Here is a 27,152-nt window from a genome sequence, read left to right on the forward strand (position 1 = left end):
CAGTAATCCTACTCCTGGGCATATACTAGGAATACATATATATATATGATGAAATGTTCAGTTCAGTTCAGTCACTCAGTCATGTCCGATTCTCCTTAAAAAACTAAAATCAGAGCTACCAAATGACCCAGCAATCTCACTCCTGGGCATATACTGGAGAAAACCAAAGTCGAAAAGATACACTCACCCGAACGTTCACTGCAGCACTATTTACAATAGCCAAGACATGAAAGCAACCTAAATGTCCATTAACAAAGGAATGGATGAAGACAACATGGTACATATACACAATGGAATGTTCAGTTCAGTTCAGTCGCTCAGTCGTGTCCGACTCTCTGCGACCCTATGAATCACAGCATGCCAGGCCTCCCTGTCCATCACCAACTCCTGAAGTTCACTCAAACTCACGTCCATCGAGTTGGTGATGCCATCCAGCCATCTCATTCTCTGTCGTCCCCTTCTCCTCCCGCCCCCAACCTTTCCCAGCATCAGAGTCTTTTCCAGTGAGTCAACTCGTCGCATGAGGTGGCCAAAGTATTGCAGTTTCAGCTTTAGCATCAGTCCAATGGAATGCTACTCAGCCATAAAAAGAATGAAATAATGCCACTGCAGCAATACAGGTGGACCTAGATATTGTCAAACTGTATGAAGTCAGACAGAGAAAGACAAATATCATATGATATTGCCTATACATGGAATCTAAAAAAAATGGCACAAATGAACTTATTTACAAAACAAACAGAGTCACACACACACACATACACATATATATAGAAAACAAACATGGTTACCAGGAGTGGAGGGCTGGGAGAGGAAGAAGGAAGTGTAAATTGAAAGAACAGGATTGACATACACACACTGCTATATATAAAACAGATTAAAAGGATCCACTGTATAGCACAGGGAACTCTACTCAATATTCTCTAGTAACTTATAAAGGAAAAGAATCTGAAAAAGAATGAATATATGTGTATGTATAAACGAATCACTATGCTGTACACCTGAAACTAACACAACATTGTAAATCAACTAAACTCAATTAAAAAAAATATCAGATTCCAGAGACCCACATATTCTGATGCAGTGGATCTAAGGTAGTTTCAGGTTATGCTCAGTTCTAGTAAGCACTATCAGAAAATCTGATGCAAACTGTTCATAGCCTACACGTCTGCAAAATGCTAGATTAGTGATTAATTCACACCAGAAAAGACCTCATTCATTACAAAGTAAAAAGACATCTCTGCTAGAGATATATATAAGCAACACAACTCTCTGATATTTGGTAACCAAAATAACACCCCTTAGACCAATGTATTCATGTAAAATTATATATACAAACACATATTTGAGCCTACTATTGAGGACAATAAATCAAAGCAGCACTTATCTGACAATCAGCAATTTATGAGAGGCTCTTACACAGTTACAACTGTCATTTTCTAATATCAGTTAAAAAGACATGAGCATAAACACACACAAGCATGTGTCTGGTACAGTTACCTCAAATACGTATGCCCTGTTCCTAGCTTTTGTATAAAGCACTTTGCTAGTAGCATCTAGAAATTCTGGGGGAACAATCATACATTCTTAGAAATGTTCAAGCAAAGCTCCAAAATAATTATCAGTATAATCTACTCAAAAGCAAAAATACTCTCATTTTTGTATAGTGCTTACCTAGAAATCCAAGATAGATTGCCTACAAATACTTGTTGAACACCTATCACATGTAGGGTGCTACTTTGGGTGACAAGAATACAGTGAAGAATGTGACAATGTCCCTGTCCCCCTGGGATGGAAGGTTCTAGAAAGAGGAAACTGGAATGATTTTTACAAACATATGTCAATGTCCAGTCCTTCTCCTCTGGAATTTAAAATTTTTTTTTTAGATTCTTTAATGTCCAATGTCCAATGCTAGCCTAAAAAACTAACCACTATTTGAAATTCACTGTGTAATATTTATACCAAATATATGTCAATTCCATAATATGGATCCTGTTTAGTTTTACCTCATCAATAATACCTGTTTAAACTCAAAATAGTAAGTGTATACTCTGCTATAACACTAGATTATAAAACCAATGTAGAATGTGAATCCATCGCTGAATAATGATCAGGATGAATTCTCATAAAAAACTAAAGCACATTTTAAACGTATACAATTTTGTCAATTATATCTCAATAAAATTATATCAATAAAGCTGGAGGTAATGGGCAAATGATTGTTAAGGTGGGGAACAAAACTTGTTCTAACTCTGTGTGACTGTCAAATATAACTTTTTGTGCATTGAATGGGTTTTTTACAAAAGCTAGAGGTGAAAAGATGGTAAAATTGGGATATCAGAGCACAAGGATAATGACTATTTGCATTTTAATGTTTTAGAGTAATTGTTTATGTTTAATTAAAATCAAATTGCAAAATTAATTTTTAAGTAAAAATTACAAAAATATAATTTTTATAAATATGGCTGACAGAAGATGAAATAAACTACTAATAGAAGCTCTGATGTACCCCCACACACACACATAAAAAGCACAATTATTTAATATAAAATCAGTTTACTTGTTTTTTTGGTGTATAAACTCTCTTACAGAATGTCATCATTAAGTCATTAGACGAACTGGAGCACCATGGCATCTCTCATACACAAAATAAGAATACTAAAATTTCTATTCATTTATCCTTATTCATATGTATCTTTATGTAACCTTTAGATTTAGAAACACAGAGTGAGTGAGTAAAAATGGAAAGTCGCTCCATCGTGCCCGACCCTTTGGCATCCCCTGGACTATACAGTCCATGGAATTCTCCAGGTCAGAATATTAGAGTGGGCAGCCGTTCCCTTCTCCCGGGGATATTCCCAACCCAAAGATCAAACCCTGGTCTCCCACATTGGGGACAGATTCTTTACCAGCTGAGACACCAGGGAAGCCCCGAAACACAGAAGAAACTTTTTAAAATGCGTTGTAGAGAAATATCAGGAAGGAAGACAAAAGCTGACCTTAAATGACAATCAAAATATTTCAGACACAAAAACATTAAAATAACCTCTTTATAATATACATATCCCACATTTATAACTGTGAAATGGCCAGAAAACAAAACACATGACCAAGAAAATCTAACTCTTAAGATTCCATGATTTTACAGTATTTATAAAATTTATAAAATCTTCTTCACAAGGAAAATTTGCCAACTTTAGTCACGATTCTCCTCAATTCTCTGACTTTGAAAATCTCTACAGCAACCCTCTATTAGTTTCCCAAGGAGAGATGACAAACAAAAGGAAGGAATAGCAGCTTCAGGTTAACTCCTAAATAAAGGGGGAAACAGAGAGGCAAAATCTATTGGAGTTGGAAGGAAACAATTTTGGAGTCAGACAAAACTGGATTTAAATTCTGTAGATTCTGCTACTTAGTAGGTATGAAATGATGGAGGCATTTAAGTTTCAAGGTTTGATATACCTGCTTGTGAAACAGACTTATAAATAGTTGAATAAAATAACATACATGAAGACATTTTCATAATGCTTGTTACAGAGTAGCTGTGTTATAAGTATTATTTCTCGTCCTCAATATATTTTTTATTGAAGTGTTGATTTACAAAGTTGACTTACAATGTTGTGTTCCCTGATATAATTTTATTTTCTGTGTTTAAAAAGATGAGAACCATGGCTAAGTGAAATATCCAAGCAACTTGCAATTTTGGTTTCAGCATCCCATGCCCATGTCTCACTTTCAACTAGGCTTGAACAAAGAAAAACTAACATAGCTATTAAAAGATCAGATTAATCTTTGAGAAATTGTGGACCAGCAGAAAGACGATGACTAGAGGAAAGACAAAGTTTAAGCTGTCAATATGAAAATACAGATTTCAGATATACTAAGTTCTATGCTTCATCTAGTAAAATTCTACGCAGATGGCTTATAAAACTTAAGAAACAAAGATGTTTCACTGTGTTCACCCCTGGAAAAAAAAATAGCAACAATATAACTGTGTTTATCCTTGTGTACACGCACACGCATTTAATCAGTTTCGAATAGGAAAACCTGAGACAGAACATATTTAATTTCTATAGGGCTGACAACAATGATGACAGCTGCTGTTGCTAACATTTACTGGACTCTTTCATATGCCAGACATTATGACAGGTGATTTATATTAATTACTGCATGTTCTCCTATGAAGCACGTATAAATCAAGGTTCAGAGAGGTTAGGTAACATGCCCAATACTACACAGATAACGAGACAAAATGAAAAACTAAAACCCAGACTGGTTTGACTCTGGAATGAATGAATGACTATGCTTCGCTCTCATTAGCAAACATCTCATGAAATGACAATAAGGAGGAAAAAATCTGAATTATATCTTAACACTAGATAAAATGGGAACTATATATTAGGCAGAGTTAAGAGATAGATACACATCTATGCTCAAAAACTGCCAATTGAATAAAGCATTTAGAAGGAACCTTTATAGTTAAGTTCTGCTCTTGGTATTCTGTTTACATCATGACTGCTGACTTGAAGGACAACAGAAAAGATAAGCTTTTCAATCTATAACAAGATTCAAAAATATCACATAAAACTAGAAGGAAAAACTAGTAAGATTAAATTTTACAGGGATGACTTTAAAGCCCTGCAATTAAGCTCAATAAATTAACTTTCCAAGTTTCGAATATGAAAAATCTGGTTGAAGAATAGTTTAAAAAGACAGACCTTAAAAAGTTCACTATAAACTTAGGATGACTCTGTTGTTGAAACAGCTAAGTATATCTTGGATATATCTGGTATATATATATTTTTTGTAAATTGGAATTACCAATTCATTTGAAACTATAGTTGGTGAAACAAGGCATTACTGCTACAAATAAACCAATCCCTGTGCTATGCTGTGCTTAGTTGCTCAGTCATGTCTGATTCTTTACGATCCTGCAAATGTAGCCCGCCAGGCTCCTCTATCCATGTGGATTCTCCAGGCAAGAATGCTGGAGTTGGTAGCCATTCCCTTGTCCAGGATCTTCCCAACCCAGGGATCAAACCCAGGTCTCCTGCATTGCAGGCAGATTCTTTACCATCTGAGTCACCAGGGAAGCCCCCAAATACTGCAGTGGGTAGCCTATCCCTTCTCCAGGGGAACTTTTCAACCCAGGAATCAAACTGGGGTCTCCTGCATTGCAGGTGGATTCTTTACCAGCTGAGCTACCTTGTTTTATTTTCTTCACGACATTTATTATAATCCAAAATTACCTTACGTTTTACTTCTCAAAGTCTTAACTTGGAATACTTTTTGTTTACCTCTATTTGCACAGAAGCTCTATGAGAGAAGAGAGTTAGTCATTCTTAATCACCACCATATTCCAAGTATTTCAAACTGACTTGCACCTAAGAGGTACACAATAAATATCTATTGAATGAACAAACGAGCAAAGTGCAGGGAAATAAAGACATTTAATCTGGGAAGAAGAAGAAGATATAAGTGCAGTTATCACATATCAAAAGACCTATCAAAAAAAGAGAAGACCTATTTCTGTTCTCTGCAGAACGATGAAAGTGAACGTGAAAGTTTAGTCACTCAGTTGTGTCCGACTCTTTGTGACCCCATGGGCTGTAGCCTACCAGGCTCCTCCGTCCACGGGATTTTCCAGCCAAGAGTACTGGAGTCGGTTGCCATTTCCTTCTCCAGAGGATCTTCCCAACCCAGGGATCAAGCCCGGGTCTCCGACATTGTAGGCAGACACCTTAAAGTCTGAGACACAAGGGAAGTCCCTGAAAGATGACATAGGATTAAATGATAGACATTTCAAGAAAAAAAGATTTGGGCTCATAATTAAGAAACATCATCTAAGTCATACAGCTGTCTAACAATGAAAATGGCACTCTTACTAGCCACAAAACGATTCCTAGGGGTAGGAGGTTGTGTCCATAAGTTATCAGTTAACTTAAATCTATGATTTAGAGTACATTAAGAATATAAAGAAATGATACATGAAGACTGAAAGAAAGTGATCTAAGTGATTACTCAGAGATGGTATCGTGAAAAACAGTATAGAAAAAAATCAGTACAAATTGGATTCTGAATGAAATGGAGAGTGAGGGTGAAGAAAAAGTTCTGATAGACTTTTGTCCAATGAGCATTTACAAAATACAGAGTTGTAAGCTGGAGGTCTAGGAAGACACCAGGAAGGTATCAATGAAATTAATAAGAAAACAAAACACAACAAAAGGAGATGGTCAGTATAAGGAATCAGTTGGCAATAATGAATTTCTTTTGTAATCGTTTGGGTTTAAATTTTTATGAGAAATCAAGAATAAAAAGGCAAAATACGTGACAAGGTAAAGGTATAAGGCCAGATTTGGAGAGCATCATTTGAAAATATTTGTCAAAGAATTATACTTCAAGCTCTGAGAATGGATGAGCTTTCTGCAGAAATATTCAAAGGAAGCAATAAATTAAAGAAAGGGAGAACATAAAAATTATAGCTCTGGCAGGACCATTTTTAAAGGCCAACTATTTGTTCACAGGTCCTTGGGTAGAAGTTCACTTAAAAATCCCAAAGGACATTCCATCTTTGTAAAAACCTGCACCAAAATGCATTCTTAAAAATCCCCCTGAAAAATATATTCCAAACAGAGAAACCTGTATGCATGTCAGGAAGCAACAGATAGAACTGGACATGGAACAACAAACTGGTTCAAAATAGGAAAAGGAGTACGTCAAGGTTGTATATTGTCACCCTGCTTATTTAACTTATAGCAGAGTACATCATGAGGAATGCTGGGCTGGAAAGAAGCACAAGCTACAGTCAAGACTGCTGGGAGAAATATCAATAACCTCAGATATGCAGATGACACCACCCTTATGGCAGAAAGTGAAGAGGAACTAAAAAGCCTCTTGATGAAAGTGAAAGAGGAGAGTGAAAAGGTTGGCTTGAAGCTCAACATTCAGAAAACTAAGATCATGGCATCTGGTCCCATCATTTCATGGGAAATAGATGGGGAAACAGTGGAAACAGTGTCAGACATTTTTATTTTTGGCTCCGAAATCACTGCAGATGCTGACTGCAGCCATGAAATTAAAAGACGCTTACTCCTTGGAAGGAAAGTTATGACCAACCTAGATAGTATATTAAAAAGCAGAGACATTACTTTGCCAACAAAGGTCCGTCTAGTCAAAGCTATGGTTTTTCCAATGGTCATGTATGGATGTGAGAGTTGGACTGTAAAGAAAGCTGATCACCCAAGAATTGATGTTTTTGAACTGTGGTGTTGAAGAAGACTCTTGACAGTCCCTTGGACTGTAAGGAGATCCAACCAGTCCATTCTAAAGGAGATCAATCCTGGGTGTTCATTGGAAGGGCTGATGCTAAAGCTGAAACTCGAATACTTTGGCCACCTCATGCGACGAGTTGACTCACTGGAAAAGACTCTGATGCTGGGAGGGATTGAGGGCGGGAGGAGAAGGGGACGACAGAGAATGAGATGGCTGGATGGCATCACCGACTCGATGGACGTGAGTTTGAGTGAACTTCAGGAGTTGGTGATGGACAGGGAGGCCTGGCGTGCTGTGATTCATGGGGTCGCAAAGAGTCGGACACGACTGAGCAACTGAACTGAACTGAACTGAAAGGTATTTTTATTAAAATCTTTCTACATTTTAAATGTAGTTATGGAATACAAATGGTAAATTTTCTTTTAACAAATGCTATCAAATAATTGCATATTAAATTATACTTTGATTTGCTAAACAGATAAGCAGAAAGACTTAAACACTTTTTTCCTGAATTTGTAGTTCAACACGTAAGTTTAGAAAATAACATATTATCTTCTGACAAGTCCAAAATATCTATCTGTATTATATCAAATTAAGTACTTCTCTAATGGTGAAAAAAGGTTTCTGCATTTCCATACATGTCCCAATGTTCTAAAATAGTATCTTTCTGCATCAAATTGAGACTTTATAATTAATGAAATTTAATTATAAAGATCTAGTTGTTTTTTTCCAAACTGTGATTTTTGCTGTTGTTGTTATTGTTAATTATTTTCTCAATCTTACTTAATCATAAACAAAGTTAACATAATGATAAAAATTACAGGAAAACTAGGTTTTAAAAACCGTAGAGCGTCTTTGTAATTTAGCCCCAAGTGGAAGACTGGAAACTACAAAATTAGTAAGCATACTGCAATTAGTAATCAGGAAAAGAAAGGAGAGGCAAATTCTTATCAAAACACTACATCACTAAAACTGTTGTTTAGAAGAAATGAATACAAGTAGTAAGGAAAGGTGTATTTCAAATAAAAGGTCTACTGCTGTGGAGCCTGGTGGGTTTCTGTCTATGGGGTCGCACAGAGTCGCACATGACTAAAGCGACTTAGCAGCAGCAGCAGTAGCTGTTAAAAAAAAAAAAAAAAGGTCTAACCTAATCGAAGAGGCCTATATTCAGTTATTTCTATGAGCATAGAAAGAACTGAATGCCTCCCTTGGTGTATACTGTAGGAAACTGTACTCTTATCAATATCCTAAAACATTTATATTATATATATATATATATATATGTATGTGTATGACATTTATATAAGTAAATATCAATATAACATAATGTATAAGAAAAGTTAATATAGCAAGCCTAAGACTACCCTTTGAACAGCCTCCTTGTAAGGTTGGCCTTTGGCTAGCTTCTGGGAACATGGCTGATAAACAGTTCCCTACAATCATATAAAACTTCCCCTAAATGATAAGGAACTCATTATGCCTGGACTGTGTGTGCAAACAATATGGTTTAAGTTAAATATGTTTTCCTCCAGGAGTCTAGGACTTTGGTAGCTGGAAGGAGAGAGAGAACGCCTACATGACCAGCCCTGGGTAAAATCCCTGAGAATTGAGTCTTTAATTAGTTTCATTAATAGACAACATTTTGCACATGTCACAACTCACTGGAGGAATTAGTGCATACTATGTGACTCCACTGGGAGACGACTCTTACAACCTTCTGTCTGATTTCCTTTGCTAATTTTACTTTATATCCTTTTGCTGTAATAAACCTTAACCATGAGTACAATTTACTAAATCTTATGAGTTCTTCCAACTGAACACCAAGCCTGAGGATAACCTCAGGGATCAATGATAAAGACAGTTCAAGACTCTTTGATTACTAAACATTGATTTACACATTAAAGATGCTTATCACATATGCAGATGGCAAAAGCTTACTGAATGTATTGGAAGATACAGTGAAGTATCAAAAAGGCTTAAACAACTGAGCCGATTCTAACAAAATAAAATTAAGTGAGATAAGATGGTCTAGGAACCCTCTTACACTGTTGGTGGGAATGCAAACTAGTACAGCCACTATGGAGAACAGTGTGGAGATTCCTTAAAAAACTGGAAATAGAACTGCCATATGATCCAGCAATCACACTCCAGGGCATACACACCAAGGAAACCAGAATTGAAAGAGACACGTGTACTCCAATGTTCATCGCAGCACTGTTTATAATAGCCAGGACATGGAAGCAACCTAGATGTCTACCTGCAGACGAATGAATAAGAAAGCTGTGGTACATATACACAATGGAGTATTACTCAGCAATTAAAAAGAATACATTTGAATCAGTTCTAATGAGGTGGATGAAACTAGAGCCTATTATACACAGTGAAGTAAGCCAGAAAAAGAAACATGAGTACAATATACTAACGCATATATATGGAATTTAGAAAGATGGTAATGATAACCCTGTATACGAGACAGCAAAAGAGACAGATGTATAGAACAGTCTTTTGGACTCTGTGGGAGAGGGCAAGGGTGGGATGATTTGGGAGAATGGCATTGAAATATGTAAATTATCATATGTGAAACGAATCGCCAGTCCAGGTTCGATGCATGATACAGGATGCTCGGGGCTAGTGCGCTGGGATGACCCAGAGGGATGATATGGGGAGGGAGGTGGGATGGGGGTTCAGGATGGGGAACACATGTACACCCGGGGCGGATTCATGTCAATGTATGGCAAAACCAATACAATATTGTAAAGTAAAATAAATTAAAAATAAAAATAAAAAACAACACATGTACACCTATGACTAATTCATATTCATATTTAGCAGAAACCAACAAAATTCTGTAAAGCAATTGTCTGCATTACTTGCTCGGGTGTGTCCGACTCTTTGCAACCCCACGGGATGTGGCCCACCAGGCTACTCTGTTCATGAGATACTTTCAACTAAAAAATAAATAAAATTTTTAAAAAGAGGGAGGGGAAAAAATAACACAAGCTACTATACATATAGGAAGAAGGAACTTGTAATTAAGTAGGTATGAAAAAGATTTCAGGGTTTATTGAAAATAAACCCATATATTAATATAATATATAATTAAATTAATATATATTATGTAATTAATATAAACCCATATATTAAATGGTAAGATATAACTATCAAAGATTCTGAATTTACTTCTGTGGTAAATAAAAAGCATATCATATATAGAAAATTATATTTATCTATTTAAAGAAGAATATATTACAGCACATTCATGTTCAAAGCTGGTGACGAGCTCCAAAACCTATTTTACAAAGAACAGCTCAAGATTAAAAGAAGACTGGAGACAGGCACAATGGTTCTACTAAACATATATGCAAAGTTCTTGGGTAAAATAGAAATTTTAATTTTTTCCATATAATCACAAGGAAAAGAAATCAGGAAGACATTCATTCAAGCTGTGTATAAATAAAAAAATTATCTAAAATTCAAAGCTACCCCAAAGATCATTCACCCTCCTTTAAAACACATATTTGAAGCCTAAATGTTCACTTAATGTGGGTTTTGGAAGGAAGAATTCAATTAGGTAAATAGCTAAAATAAAACTTAAATAATCTTTCATTTCTTCTAAATACTCTTTTCCATAGGTCCTTCATGTATACTCTACTAGAAAGGCAGGGGGGAAAGGATTTTGAAATAATCTTCAGTCCCACAGCACCCTTAACTGAGTTGGGGAGAAAAGGGTTAAGACCTCAAAATAAGTTAAGCCAAATTATTCAATTCAATTCAACTCAACAAATAAATGATCTGCTATAATAGAGAGCCCTTTACATTCAGCTCAACAAAGAACTGAGTAGCCACCATGTACAAAGCACTCTGAGGAACCAGGGCAATGTAAAAGAATGGGGAGAAAAGCTGGACTTAACGAGCATTCCCTGGTTCCTGAGACATTCATACCAGGTGACACAGCTCCAAAGTGGTAAAGCCTCTCACTTGCTTACCACAGCTCCAGTCACCACTGTGGGAATGATGGTTCTGAAGGTTAGAAAAATCTCAAGTATCAAAACCAGGCCTGGGGTTCTCAACCATTAACAGCTATGTCTTAAGGTCTACCCCCAAAGACAGAGGCCTCCAAAGTGTCTGCTTGAGAAAAGATCCTCCCACACAGCTATAACAGAGGCAGAAGAATACAAGAGGGAAAATGTTCTTTCTCAAACTCTAATATAGGTGGCTGTGTGACACACACAACATGCTTCCCACCAAAAAAGAAAGAAAGAAAGAAAGAATTTGAGTACCATAGCTTAAATGTGGCTCAGCAGACCTATCCCAGTTTTAAGGGTTTCACTGTTGTTTTTCAGTGCATGGAAGATAAATACCACAAAAAACACATTAAACAACGCAACCTCTTTCAGGGGCTCAGAGGAGATAAAGTGAAAGTCAATTCTCTTAATTTACTTGTTAATGTAGAATTGCTGCTGTAAAGTTTGTGGTGAAGCAGATAGATTCATTACTGTTTGAATCACCAGGGAAGCCCTAAAGGTAGGCTGATAGTTGTTAGTGTGAAGGTAAACTGGCTCACTTCTTTTAGAAAATTTGACACCATGTATAAATAATCATTTTAATAATATTAAGTATTTCTCGTTCTTAAAAATTGGAACAAAATAACACTAAATACTAAAGCTTATTTATAAAATGTTCATAAAGAGTATGCAATAACATAGAAAACTGCTTAAGATATAAACAACTACATTAAAATCCCTTTACATAGAAAAAATCCTGGTCCATGGTAGAAAATGATGGGGGGTGGGGGGACAAAGGAAGAGTTTTTATATCTTTGTGTTAATATTATATAGAATTATGGGTGATTCACTCTCTTTTTTATCCTTTTAAATACTCCTTATATTTCCTGCTGGCTCAGACAGTAAAGCGTTTGCCTGCAATGCAGGAGACCTGGGTTCAATCCCTGGGTAAGGAAGTTCCCCTGGAGAAAGAAATGGCAACCAATTCCAGTATTCTTACCTGGAAAATCCCATGGACAGAAGGAATAGCCTGGTGGGTTATACCCTATGGGGTCACAAAGAGTCGTACACAACTGAGAAACTAATACACACATATTTCCTTAAGGAATAATACTTGTTTAAAGATCAAAAATAAAAACTAAAATGAATTCTGACTGAGGATGAAAAAGGGGCAATTAGCTATGTTGAAGCAATGAGAATTAGAAGAGGCAGACTATTATTCAACATAGTTTTGGAAGTTCCAGCAGGGCAATCAGAGAAGAAAAAGAAATCCAGATTGGAAAAGAAGAAATAAAACACTGTTTGCAGACAACATGATACTATACATAGAAAAGATAACTAAAGATACCACCAGAAAATCACCAGAGTTAATCAATGAAATCTGTAAAGTGACAGGATATAAAATTAATATACAGAAATCCCTTGTATTCCTATACACTAGCAATGAAAAATCAGAAAGAAAAATTAAGGAAACAATCCCATTCACCATTGCAACAAAAAGAGTAAAATACCTAGGAATAAACTTCTCTTAGGAGACAAAAGATCTGTATGCAGAAAACTACAAGACACTAATGAAAGAAATCAAAGATGACACAAACAGATGGATACATATATTATGTTCTTGGATCTGAAGAATTAATATTGTGAAAATGACTATACTCCTCAAAGCAATCTAGAGTCAATGTAATTCCTATCAAATTATCAATGGCATTTTTCACAGAACTAGAAAAAGTTTTACAATTTTTATGGAAACACAGAATACCCCAAATAGCCAAAGCAATCTTGGGAAAGAAAAATGGAGCTGGAGGAATCAGACTCCCCAACTTCAGATTATACTACAAAGCTACCATCTTGAAAACAGTATGATACTGGCAGAAAAATAGAAATATACAACAATGGAACAGGACAGAAAATCCAGAAATAAACCCATGTACCTATGGTCAATTAATCCATGACAAATGTTGGAAAGACAGCCTCTTCAACAAATGGTCCTGGCAAAACTGGACAGCTACATGTAAATAAGTGAAATTAGATCATTCTTTAACACCTGACACAAAAATAAGCTCAAAATGGATTAAAGACCTAAATGTGAGACTGCACAGTAAAAAACTTTTAGAGGAAAACATAGGCAGAACACTCTTTGACATAAATTGCAGCAAGATACTATTCACTTTGTCTCCCAGAATAATGGAAATAAAAACAAAAATAAACAAATGGGACCTAATTAAACTCAACAACACTTTTGTACTATGTTGAACACTGAACATTTCCTTCCCTTTCACTTTAATAACTTTTCAAATATCCCAAGGTATCCTCTGAGACTAACACATCCAAACACATAGCTAAATATTTAGGTAAATTCATCTTTAAAATTGGCAACCCACTCCAGTATCCTTGCTTGGAGAATTCAATGGACTGACAGCCTGGCGGGCTACAGTTCATGGGGTTTCAAGAGGTGGACATAACTTAGCAACTAAACTGCCATCTTTAAAATGCATCAAGTTCTCTAATTCTTCAATCTATTGCATTGATCCTAAAATTGTTTTGCAATCTCTCCCTCAAATTTTAGAAATTAGATAGTCTGCCCCTTAGCTTGCTTCCCACAATTCAATAAATTACTCTCTGGACTTAAAAGCATCCAGGAGTATCTTCAGAACCACAATTTATGTCACATAAAACATAAACAAATATTTATTGTCCTAATTTATTGACACAAAAATGCAAACATATCCAGCTAATTCAGATTTCAATAATTTGAATTTTGCAATGATTCATTTTGAAAATCTTTTTAATGGGTACCGTAAGTTAAATGATCAAAATTCTCACAAAAACCTTAAATGTTTAAGACAACAAACTTTTCAAACAATTCAGTAGAATTCAGTTATATTCAGTTGATACATACACTAGAAACTAAAAAAACAGTTCATCTAAGGACATTCATAAGGCAATCCTGTGTTAGCCTAATTAGAGTTCCTTTTTCTATAACCATATTATTTCACTGAAAGAAAATTGAATTATGTATTAACAGGGTTTTATGTAAAAATATCACTCACTCAGACTGCTCTCTCTGATTCCCTGAGTACAATTTTTTAGACTATACACAACACAGCACTTCACAAAGCACGGTAGCCAGAAATGTCAAGACCTTTTCTATCATTAGGTTCAGAAAAAAACATCCTATTATGACTTCAACAACACTGCAAACCCATTATAAAGAAAATTTAGAACATAAAGTGCACAGCTATGACATGTTTACTTTTCTAAAGCAGATATATATATATATGCACTAGTGTGTTTTTGACAATTCTTCATCATTAAGGAGAAGGGGGCAACAGAGGACAAGATGGATGGATTGCATGACCAACCCAATGGACATGAGTTTGAACAAACTCCAGGAGATACTGAAGTACAGGGAAGCCTGACATACTGCAGTCCCTGGAGTCACAAAAAGTTGGACATGATTTAGTGACTGAACATCATCATCATCATTAAGGTTATACTTTTTAAATACATAACTAACACTGCTCAATTCATTCTACATATCTCTCAATAAATTCAGCAGATGTTTTTAAACTGTTGTGTTTTTAAAAAGATAGGTAAATTTTATAACCCTCTATGGATAAAAAATTTCTTTAAGAAATTAGCAGTGCTGAGAATACATTTCATTAAAATTTTCCATGACCTCAAAATCCCACCTTCAATATACAATTAAAACTTCATATGGAATTTTTCCTGTACTAACTAAGTCAGTCCTCATTTTCTACTCAATGAAAAAGGGTCAGATCCCTCAACAACCAGCCATCCATAAATACATTATTCAAGAACTTTATCACAGGCAAAAACACTGCTGCACAAGATATATGGTCAGTAATACCTTTGTCTGGTTATGTGATCTTGTGAGGGTCACTTAAAAATCTTATCTCAGATTTCTACATGTAAAATGAGATAGGGTTTACTCACAGAAGCTTTAGAACACATTTAATTCATAATGCCAAGGGCATTATACATGTTCAAAAGCATTTTAAGCTTTTTCAGAACTTAATGTGCAGTATTTTATAATAATTTCTTAACACATATGACAGGAGAGGCAAGTACTTGTCTCCAATCTCCTCTATGCACACAGAATCGTTTGACTATATCCCATATTAATATTCCCAAACTAATACATCACTGGTAATCTCAACAAAGAATGTTACTTCAAATCCTAATAAGTTTTCTATTTAAAAAATATGTGTACCTTTAACTATAGCGAAAGTAAACACTCTACAATGACTGCAAATTGAAAGCAGAGGGATTTTTTCTCAGTCTGTAACAGGGGCTTCCCTGGTGGCTAAGTGGTAAAGAATCTGCCTGCAAATGTAGGAGACATGGGTTTTGATCCCTGGGTCAGGAAGATCCCCTGGAGAAGGTAATGGCAACCCACTCCAGTATTCTCGCCTGCGATTCCCATGGACAGAGGAGCTACACGAATTTTAAGCATTATAACAAATACACATATATCCACATGAACACACCTTTTTATCTTGTCCCATTAATAAATGGGACCGTAAGATGTTCTGGACTTCAAAATCTATAAAAGTATATCAAGGTATAGCCCTCTAATAAAGTTACATTTTTTGTTCAATTTTAAGTATTAAATCACATATAGAAACTGAGAAGGTAGAGCTGATAAATTATGCTGATGATTGAAATAACAGAAGCCATTACAAGACCCATTTAATAATAATACATTATAAATATAAATCTTCAAAATGTACTTTTCCAGGGTTATCTCCAAGTAAATATACCTAAAAATCCAGTAATTTTTTGAGATCTTGGAAAGCAAGAAATTAAATGCATATTTATTTGTAATTTTCCTTAAATTTTAAAATCTAATTTATGGCAAGAACATTTCACAAAAACCTAAATATACATTACGCAGAAGTTGTTTTCTTACAAATAAGAAACTGTAATTTGCAATTGGCAAGGAATTCTAAAGATAGAATTCTGAACCTTTTCCTTGCCAAAATAATCACAAGAAAAATCCAAATACAACTTAACTTGTTAAAATATTAAAACAAGGACTTCAGGATTTTTTTAACCTATTGCTCACAAATTATCTTTTAACCTTGGCAAAACCTATCATTTATAGTATCAATTTTACAAATACCATTTTTAATTACAAAACCTGTGGAGGAGTAAATGAAATAATTGTGAAGAGACCATTTATTATTATAAAATGTATACTCCAAAACTACCTATTTTAAACTTCAGACTTTATTAGGAATATAAGCAAATGTTTTAAAACTGTATGTTACACAGAGTATATACATGAACATTTGCTCGTGTCAGGCATAACCTCAGACAAATGCACAGGTCATTTCTTGCTACAGTCTACACTGCACTCAAAGATATATTTTGAATTTTAAAGAACAGACTATGTAACTTTGTACTTGATTTTTCTGTGTGGGCCTTCACTGAAAATAATGTCATCACTTTGAATTTATAGAGTATATTTGAGTAGTTTTAACCAGCATCAACATCATTTCCACTTGCTTAAGTAGAAAACATAAAATAAAATTGGAGTCAAATTTCTAAACTCAAAGACAAATGTGATTTATTTTGCATAAAGGAGCATTTGGGGAAATTTTAGAATTTAAGGAAATAATTCCATCCAATAAACTCTATCACTATGCACTATGTTTCTTCTTGATACTTATCACCTGCGTATTTTGAAATTTTACAATCTCCAAAATTAATCTGCTCCCATTTATGATACTGAAGATACTGATATCACAAATGCCTTTCATGTTAAATACCCATCAGACATAACAATCTCCAGCTGAATTTATTACTCTGTTTTTCTTCATCTTAATAGGAAATCATATGTGAAAATAAAATAAAAGTTATCATTAAAAAGTTATAGATATGATCTTTGGGGATGGGGGGCTAAAAACAGAATCTTGCCTATCTGTGAGATAGGCAGCTAACACATAATCTGGACTCTACTTCCCTAATGCAAGGTCATCCTTCTGTTATTTAAAGATGTGAAAAATGCATTTTTAAATGCATTAATTGTGCATTTTTTAATGGTGCATTAAAAAAAAAGTGGTAGGTAACAGAGATTTTAGATTCAGCAAATAACATTTAAAAATGATTGTGCTGAAGCGAAATTATATCAAGAACATCTAACATCACAAACAGAAAGGCATCAAATGTCTCTGAAAATTTTATATGTAATAACTCCAATACTTTGGCCACCTCATGCGACGAGTTGACTCACTGGAAAACAGTCTGATGCTAGGAGGGATTGGGGGTGGGAGGAGAAGGGGACAACAGAGAATGAGATGGCTGGATGGCATCACCGACTCTGTAGACACGAGTTTGAGTGAACTCCGGGAGTTGGTGATGGACAGGGAGGCCTGGAGTGCTGTGATTCATGGGGTCCCAAAGAGTCGGACACGAGTGAGTGACTGAACTGAACTGAACATATTATACAAGTCAGAAACTACATAAACTTTCTTTAAAAGAAAATTGTATTGAGACAAAATTAGCTAACGTTACTTGTAAAATCAACAAAACTACTGTGAAACACCAAAATAGTTTTTAAACAGAACATTTAACAAGACAATTTTCCAATTATAAAAGAAGTAAAGGTTCACTATAAAAAATTTTTAAACAGAATATTAATAAAGAAGGAAACCCTAATTTCATCACTTTTAATATTTTAAAAGAACTGTTTACACTATTAAATAAAGTTAAAATATTTTAAATTATAGAGCAAAACTAGCACTGGATAAAACTTACATTTATAAGAAACACTGAAAGGCAGATTATTTTTTCTCTTCAAATCGTTTTTCCTCAATGTCCACATACTTGGTTGCTGATTATGCAACTTTCTACACATCCTTCCTAATCTTAAAGTTTTACTCAGGGAAAGGAGCAACTGTTGGACCCCACACATCAGAACAGCATCAGCTCAGTAACAAAGGCTCCTGTGCACTGTGACAGTCCTTCCTGGACAGAAAGGATGCTATGCTCAGCACATTATACAAGCAAATTCCCCACATCTTAATTTCCTCTGTTTATCACACATTTATATCTTTTTCACATATAATGATTACCTTCCAGGGTAGGGAGAGACAGAGGAAAGTCATTTAAAGCAACAACTTCATTTCTAATTTTATATAATGAATGATATAAAGAGAGCAAATCTACTTATAATCTTTGTTTCTTCCAGGTAACATGTTTATGACAAAATATCTTAAATTCCATGTTAATATACAAGGAAAACTAAAATGCAAAGATAAATGGCAAGGTACTCAACAATGCTTTCCTACTATTGCCAATCTGATGAAAGAAAAAAGTTTAAGTATGTTGTATTAAATATATAACTAATACAACTTTTGTATTTACTATATTCAATAAAGTGTTAGTCACTCAGTCGTGTCCAACTCTTTTGCGACCCTATGGACTGTAGCCTGCCAGGCTCCCTGTCAATGGAATTCTCCAGGCAAGAATACTGCAGCAGGTTGCCGTTTCCTTCTCCAGGAGATCTTTCCAACCCAGGGATCAAACACAGATCTCCCTCACTGTAGGCAGATTCTTTACCAGCTAAGCCACCAGGGATGCAGGTTAATCTCAGAGTCATCCTGTCTTGTCCCATCATCTGCTTGCTGGATACCTTTCCTCTCCAATGATGTCTTCATGAACAACTATTCCTGGGAAAAGAGCTTTCAGAAATTACAGAAGCTTTCTAAATTTAAAAAAATCTGGTGGTTTAGTCGCTAAGTCATGTCCGACTCTTGTGACCCCATTGACTGAAGCGGCCAGGTTCCTCTGTCCACGGGATTTTCCAGGCAAGAAAACTGGAGTGGGTTGCCATTTTCTTCTCCAGGGGATCTTCCCGACCCAGGAATTGAACCCGGGTTTCCTGCACTGCAGGCAGATTCTTTACCACCTGAGCTATGAGGGAAGACTGGGTTTAAGCCAAATCCAACTTTAACAGATTTGGTCCAAAAAAAAAAAATGCCATTTTATATAACTCTCCGTTCCGTTGCTCAGTCGTGTCCGACTCTTTGCAACCCCGTGGACTGTAGCCTGACAGGCTTCTCCGTCCATGGGATTCTCCAGGCAAGAATACTGGAGTGGGTTACCATTTCCTTCTCCAGGGGATCTTCCCGACCCAGGGATCGAACCCAGGTCTCCCGCATTGGAGGCAGATGCTTTAACCTCTGAGCCACCAGGCTCTAAATTGTTATAAAATACAACTTCCTTATCAGAATCAGTAATCTTTAACTTGTGATAGCAATAAATATGGCAGCCACAAAGACAATAAAATAGCAGCTACCACAATTCGAACAGTTTGTATGTGTCAGGACCCATGCTGAATACAGGGACTGCTTTATCTCATTTATTCTTTAAATCCAGCCTACTAGGAAGGTACAAGTTTCTGGATCTTTCTGATCCAGATGAGAAAACTGAAAACTTGGAACATTTAGTATCTTACCTAGGGCTAAACAGCTTATGAGGGCCAGGGTTTCAGTCCAGGCTTCACAAACTCGTAGGTTACAAAGCCTTATGACACTATACAACTTTAGAAACAACTCTACAGATAATAGAACCTTTAGAAACAGACTACAGCATTATTGTTTGGCTGCCATCTGTAACCAAAATGGATAATTACCACAGAATACAATATAGTGGTAAGAATGATGGTTATGCTTTCCATTCTTAAAACATATTCATCTTAAAAGGCAGAATAGTTTCAAAATAAATATTCAGTTCAGTTCAGTCGCTCAGTCGTGTTCGACTCTTTGCGACCCCATGAATCACAGCACACCAGGCCTCCCTGTCCATCACCAAATCCTGGAGTTCACTCAAACTCATGTCCATCAAGTCGGTGATGCCATCCAGCCATCTCATTCTCTGTCCAAAACACATATTAAATCAAAAGAAAGTTAAGTGGCTTATCCTGGTGTGGCCCACAAAACATTAAAATAAGTGAAGAATCTAAACCAAGGACTTGCCTTCTAGAGGTTTTCCTTTCAGCCTATAACAAAGCTTTCCTTCTCCACCCTTTGTCTTCAAAAAAAATCATTAAGAAATTTATAGACTTGGAAAAGATACCAATGAAAACTTAACAGAAATGAACAAAAGGACTATCAAGGGAATGTTGTGCCCCAGGGTTTCAGTTTGATTAAAGACTAAACTGGTAAGTGTGGGCTTATCAGATTGCTACTTTAATAAAAGAGAGTTTTAAGATAAAGGAAAAAGATATCACAAGGAAAGAACCAAAGCAAAGATTTAGGTGAGGGGAAAAAAAAAAAACTCAAACAAGCTTTGCAGGGAAAAGGTAAAGACAGAGGTACAAGGTTTGAAGGCTTTGGGGGGAAAAGGCAGGGTAGCAAAATGGTTATGTGAGTGTGAACAAACCTCTACCACTGACCGAGAGACTGACCTTGGATAAATCACTTTTCTTTGGCTTCCCCATCTTTGCTGCTGCTACTGCTGCTAAGTCGTGTCAGTCGTGTCCGACTCTGTGCAACCCCATAGACGGCAGCCCACCAGGCTCCTCCATTCCTGGGATTCTCCAGGCAAGAACACTGGAATGGGTTGCCATTTCCTTCTCCAATGCATGAAAGTGAAAAGTGAAAGTGAAGTTGCTCAGCCGTGTCCGACTCTTAGCGACCCCACGGACTTCAGCCTACCAGGCTCCTCCATCCATGGAATTGTCCAGGCAAGAGTACTGGAGTGGGTCACCAGTGCCTTCTCTTTCCCCATCTTTGGGATGGGAATAAAAACAGTAGCTATCTCCAAGGGTTGCAGTGAGAATTAAAAGTTATCACATATGTAAAACTTCACAGTGCCTGGCATATAATTATTCACTAGCATGAGGAAAAGCAAAAAATAAAAAAATGCCACAAACACAGCCTCAAGTTTTTTGTACAGAGGATGTATGAAGTCTTTTCTAACTATACTTACATACCAAACTAAAGGAATCAACATCTGATTCCCAAATAACACGCACAATGTTGAAGGTTCTATTTATATCAGTCAACTTGAAAGTTAGTATTATGTTTCCTCAAACTTTATTTTCCTTAAACTGGTCTGAACTCAAAAGGCACATTTCAACTTATCCAAGATGTCACTGGCAAATGGAATGAGAATCAATGTAAACAACCCAAATCACAAAAATGTGAAATAAATTTTTGATTTCCCAACAATAACCTCTTATTCTAAATGTTTTATTAAACTGAAGCAACTGAAGCAAAGTCTGATTTTGAATATGCAGAATACTGTTTTATTCTTTATTTTAAACCTTTCTTACATGTTTAAAAATATACATGGGTTCAGAACAACCTCAATAAAACAATGACATTTCTTTTACTAAAGGACCTCAAGTTAAACCACCAGTGTGCAAACATGGTTGGCTTCCAATTTGAAGAGTCATAGGCACATTTCACTATATGCATTTCATAAAATAATCAAAAATGCTGAGAATACTCAGTAGTTTGATATAAATTTTAAAATATCTATCTGGCAGAAAACTTATGGTAAAAAAAAAAAAGTCAGATTTAGATGTTTTAGCACTTAGACCCGCTTCACTGTTAATTTCCCAAATGCCATTTTGCTGCATCTAAACCCCTGACAATTTATTACACAACTCCATATAGCACACAAAAAATAAGTTAATTTAATCTCTGAATGGGAAAACAGATCATTACAAAAGAAAATATTGACAGTTCTTACCTGTATTTGATAATTAAGTATACTTTATTCTCAGCATCACTAGGAATGCAGCTTGGTCTAACAGAAATATCCAATTAACAACTAACAAAAGTATTTTTCTCTTAAAAGAAGTTTTTATATATTTTTGTCCAATTTTGACGATTTAAGCAACACTGATCTCTATATAGTGTGCTAAGAAGACTTTAGGCACAGATCACATAATGTAATTTACATGTTCTTTGTTGTAAAAAAAATATAGTATGTGCAAATGCATTATCATACAAATAATTAGTGGACCACAACAGTAAGCTTTGCAGACCTAACATAAACAGGCTAATATTTCACTCTTTAAAAAAAAAAAAAAAGGTGGAACACATCAAGTAGCTTTAAGAGCAATACTCCACTTCTGAGTGAGTCCTCTGCATTTGCATTGTGAATTATCTTAAAGAAAAACAAAGCTTAACTATAGGCCCCCCCAGAAACGACACCACTTTGGGCACATGTATTATTTCAAAAGAAACCAAATAAAAATGTTTCCCAAAGCCATTAAAAAATACTTAACACAATATCTTAAATAATATATAGAATACTTTTTTAGAAGGAATAAGCCATTCAACATTATGACTTTTATATAATAGATTCTTTCACTAGCTAAGACACTTCTGGTTTAAGGTACCAAAGGATGCAGATAAAGAAAAATGAAGGAAAATAATAGCAGGCTGTTAGAAAGGAGAAGGGAGCATACATTTACCCAGAAGAAACAAACAAACAAAAAAACTGTTTCTTCACTGCAGAAATTTGTGCTACGGATATAAAAACACAAGCAAAAGGGTTGTGTGGCAGGTAATAAAATACAATGCTTGCTATGCATCCTCCATGTAGGGACCTTTGAAGGATTGCAGATTAATGAGTTTAGAGTTACACTTTGATGCAAAAGGTTATACTTTACCACATATATAATATGTAGCATTTTTCTATAAAGGGCAATTTATGTAAGTAATCTCCACACACACAGGAGAGAGAGACAGAGAGAAAGAGAATGAGAGGCAGAGACAGAGGAGAGTCCAGTCAGAGAGAGAGAGACAAGACGCCAGGGGCTTCACTCATGCCCTATGGAAGATCTGAGGTACTTTTCCACCCTCAGAGCTTCACTTTTCCTAGTACTGCATATTTATACTCACACACTACAATTATCTCATGAGATTACCCTCTATATATCTTTAGGGCTTTTTTTTTTTTTTTCCATGAAAAAGAAAAAAGAAGAAACTTTTAGTCCCTTCCTCTCATAGTCAACTATTCAAGTAAATATTTCTCTAGTGGCAAACTTCCAGATGAAGCAAGAATACAATCCAAAACTACTGTCAGATTACATGTGATTTACTATGGAGTTTTCTTCAAATGGAGCAGGAATTAGCCCGTTTCCTAGGTTTGGGGTCTCGTGCTTCCTGATCCTTGACACACATACAAGATGTACACATTGTCTCAGACAGTCTTCGGAGGCCTAGCCGGAAAACACTGTTGGAGAGGCTGTATATAACACAGTTACAAAAACTATTACTTATAGCCAGCCAGGTGGTTAGGAAGGACAGTGTTGGATTGTCCAAGACCCGGGAGCTTTCTAGAAGAAAGTAGATGATATAAGGGAGCCACAGCATGTAAAACACACTGGTTATCCGAAACAAAACCATGGCATAGCGACGATCGGGGCTATGCCCGGCCTCTCCGGAGGCAGCCGCCTCATGGCTCGGGAATCGGGCCCTCCGGTCATTTATCTCTTTGGTGTGCTGCCGGCAAATTCTGAAAATGTGGAAGTAAGTGAAGCAGACCACCAAGGCAGCAGGGGCATAAAGTAAACAAACAATAAAGCCGGTAAAATAGGCACTGGTGAGCCAAGAGGTGGCACACCATTCAAAAATGTCACCGTGGTAACCAGGTTTCCCCCAGCCAAAAAAGGAAGGCAAGAAAATTAGGCAAGAGTAGATCCAGATTAAAATAATGCAAATTCTCAGGCGACATGGAGTGACCAGTTGATTGTAGGACAGAGGCTTGGTGATGGCAAGATAGCGATCCACACTGATGCAAGCAAGACATGCCATAGAAACACTTTTCAGGACTGAGATGATATATCCAAAAACCTGGCAAGTCAGTGACTCGTGGATACCTGTGGAGTAGTGGAGAAGTGAGAGAGTAGGAACCAAGCAGCTAACTCCAACAAAAAGGTCAGCGTATGCCATTGTTTGAATGAAATAGCTGGTCGTATAGTGGTGTAAGAGTGGAGCACAGTGAAAAACAAAGATGACCGTTAAATTCCCAGCAATGATGAGAAATGTCAGCAAGACAATGACAACAGTCTCGAAGATGCACACGTCCACCGCACTGTAGTGGCCAAATCCAAGTGGGCAGGAGTGACGTTCAGACCCATTCAAAATGCCACTGCTCGTGTTCAGGATCCTCCATTCAGTCCACCTGGAATCATTCATGGCTTGGAATTAAAAGGACCTGCAGCCCTAGCTACAGCAAGCAGGTGCCCTGCCAAGCATCTGCTAAACTCTGCCCGTGAGTGTCTCAGCGTCAGCTTCAGCAGACAGTGGCAGTGCTTCTGTCACAGCTGAGCATCCCGGGGAGTACTCAAGTCTCTTCATCAGCCTTGGTGCAGCAGTAACACACCTCAGCTTTGGGGGGGAAGGAAGAGGAATAAGCTAGAAAGGAGGTGAAAAACAGGTCACCAATTAGCTTCCTCTGGTGCTTTCAAACAACTTTTTGCAGACACAAGGCACTTCTAGAGAAAATGGACTTCTTAATAATACCTTGCACTATGAAAAATTAAATCTGTAAAAGGAAAAAAGCAATTGCCAAGGAAAGAAAAGCTCTTGTGGGCCATTAGTTCTCTTCAGAAAGGTAGTTTCTTAGGGATCAACTAGGAAGAACGAGGAGGAAAAAAAAAGTCTTAAATCGTCTCAGGCTTCCTGTTTCATCTGTCAGGAGAAATGGATTCAAATTTTAGGACTTAAATAATTAAAATCACGAATTGGTTGGAAAGCTAAGAAAAAGTTCATTGGGCTAAATAGTGTCTTTGGGCTAAGTTCAGGGTTTGATGCTGGTGGGTCAACTTTATGATCCTCATTTCTCTCTCTTTTATCTCAAAAGCTAAGAATCCCCTTCCCCAACAAGATTAATTCTAAAAGATTCATCTCTATTGGGGTACAAAGGAGCAGAAGAGAGGTAACAGACTCCAGACTGCCCTATAACTCTCATGAGAGGAAAAAAAAAAGCATATTTCCGATAAGGAAGATAATACACAATGGGTCAACACTGACAAAATAGAAAAACAAACTTCTGAAGTTTTAATTCTGCATGCATTTTTTTAAGCATTCAGATGAAAACAGTTTTAGTCCATTACAGTTAATGATGTTACCACCAGGACTGTAATTTATATCTTTTCCTAACCATTTTTGTTATTAACTTCAGCATCAATAACTGAAAATAACCTTCATTATCTGATACGCCACCTTCCTTATAATGGAGCATGATCATAAAATATATAGCTCAAAGTTATTTCTCACCTTTGCAACCACACCTATTTCTCACAAATATATGTAAATATATATAAAATTTAGACAATAGAAACTTTCCTATATGCTCTGAACTTCTGACTAGAAATGCTGCCATTATTTATTATTTAGGTATTTCTAGTAGGCGTTATAGTCTATATTGCTGTATCTTTTCTGTTTTCTTTAAATGATTAATACATTAAATCATTACTTCGACTAAATCTTTACAAAGTAAAACATTACCTTGTCTGTTATATTTGCAGTTCTATAGCAGCCATATGTTAAGAAAATGCCTCTTCTATTTCTGTACTCTATTTTGAGCAAGGGCTCAATTAGTACAGGGGCCATTAGGTAGGTTATAAGATGTTCTTGTTTTAAAATACTTCTAAAGCATCGAGATGAGTTTAAATCCTAGAGTTTGAAATATTGAAAGATTGGCAGGATAGAATCCATCCAAAAGGCTTCCAAGGTCATTCTGATATCAGGTTAGCATTTGTCAAAAGTCTTTTTTAAAGTACAGGCATTTCAGAGATCTCCTGTCAGTCTTTGTTATCATACCTTTTGAAGAAATGGCATGCATTAGAAATAAAAACATTTCCTTCAGGAACAATGCAGGAGCTTAACAGAGAGCATTCTTCTCAAAGTTATTTTCTTGTGCACAACCAGGTCATTCAGGGAAGTCTTTCTTCTTTCATAATAATATCCACAGGATATTCCTCCTTGTACATTCCTAGTTTCACTTATCACAAAATAGTTCTCTTGTTACAGCAATAAAACAATGCTTCTCACCTACATTCACTCTTATCAGCTGCTAGGCTGGGCTGCTTGATTCAGAAGTCCAATTTACTGTGATGCAGTTACCGAGATGCTGTCAGTATATTCTTCACAATCTCTCAGTATCACTGCCTGCACCTGAGCCGAAGCCCTGCTCCTCCTCCTCCTCCTCACCCTGAGCTGATGCAGAAGAACTCACCATCAGAAAGGTGACTCGGTCCTCCTGCCCCAATCAACAGCACAGCCAATGGCCACTGCAGCTGAAACTGTCACTAGGTAACAGTTGCCAGGCACATGCAGGCTTATAGACTTAAACTCGGCAAGCTCCGATCAAGATTGACAAAAGAAGACAATGGAACTGACCGATCCTTATAACATATTAATGACATGTATGAATTTCTAGAGGTAGTGTCCTTATAGCATGTGTAAAGATTATTTTCTATGAGCAGGACAAGAAAAAGACCCCAGGATGCACCTTTAAACCCTGTAGAGAAACTACCACAAGGTACTATGACACTAAAAAGTCAGCAGTAATCTAATGCTCATTGGCAGAAAAAACTTATTAATTATTAAAAATCATCTAAGTCTTCATTAACTCAAGTCACAGAGCAACTATTTTTACTCTCTAAAATATATTACATTTTGATTGATAGAAGTTACTTTATACTCTTTCCAACTTCTGCCACACCCACACTAAACTGCCGAATCCGATATATTTAACTGTACAAAGCAGTGGAACTAATACCTCTATACTAAAATCTACTTGCTGGACTATTTAAGGTCAAATATGACCTCAGAAGAGTAGACATCAGAAATAAACAGAACGACTGCTTAGTTCACT

General features: G+C 36.2%; 2 protein-coding genes across 2 annotated transcripts in view; both read right to left on the reverse strand.

The window, feature by feature from the left end:
- RABGAP1L (RAB GTPase activating protein 1 like) overlaps window positions 1-27,152 on the reverse strand; it is a 729,399-nt gene that overhangs the window by 452,398 nt on the left and 249,849 nt on the right. The window lies entirely within an intron of this gene.
- On the reverse strand, window positions 18,218-25,470 carry GPR52 (G protein-coupled receptor 52). The gene has a single exon (XM_088845318.1). The coding sequence runs from the start codon at window positions 24,464-24,466 to the stop codon at window positions 23,381-23,383; it is 1,086 nt and encodes a 361-aa protein (XP_088701444.1). The 5' UTR covers window positions 24,467-25,470; the 3' UTR covers window positions 18,218-23,380.

Source organism: Moschus berezovskii, chromosome 17 (genome assembly GCF_049115385.1).
Source record: "Moschus berezovskii isolate FMDL1 chromosome 17, NW_MosBer_1.0, whole genome shotgun sequence".
Lineage (NCBI taxonomy): Eukaryota > Metazoa > Chordata > Mammalia > Artiodactyla > Moschidae > Moschus > Moschus berezovskii.

What these genes read in the sequence shown, in the direction of transcription:
- GPR52 (XM_088845318.1), bottom strand. Translation starts at nt 24,466, where the DNA reads ATGAATGATTCCAGGTGGACTGAATGGAGGATCCTGAACACGAGCAGT.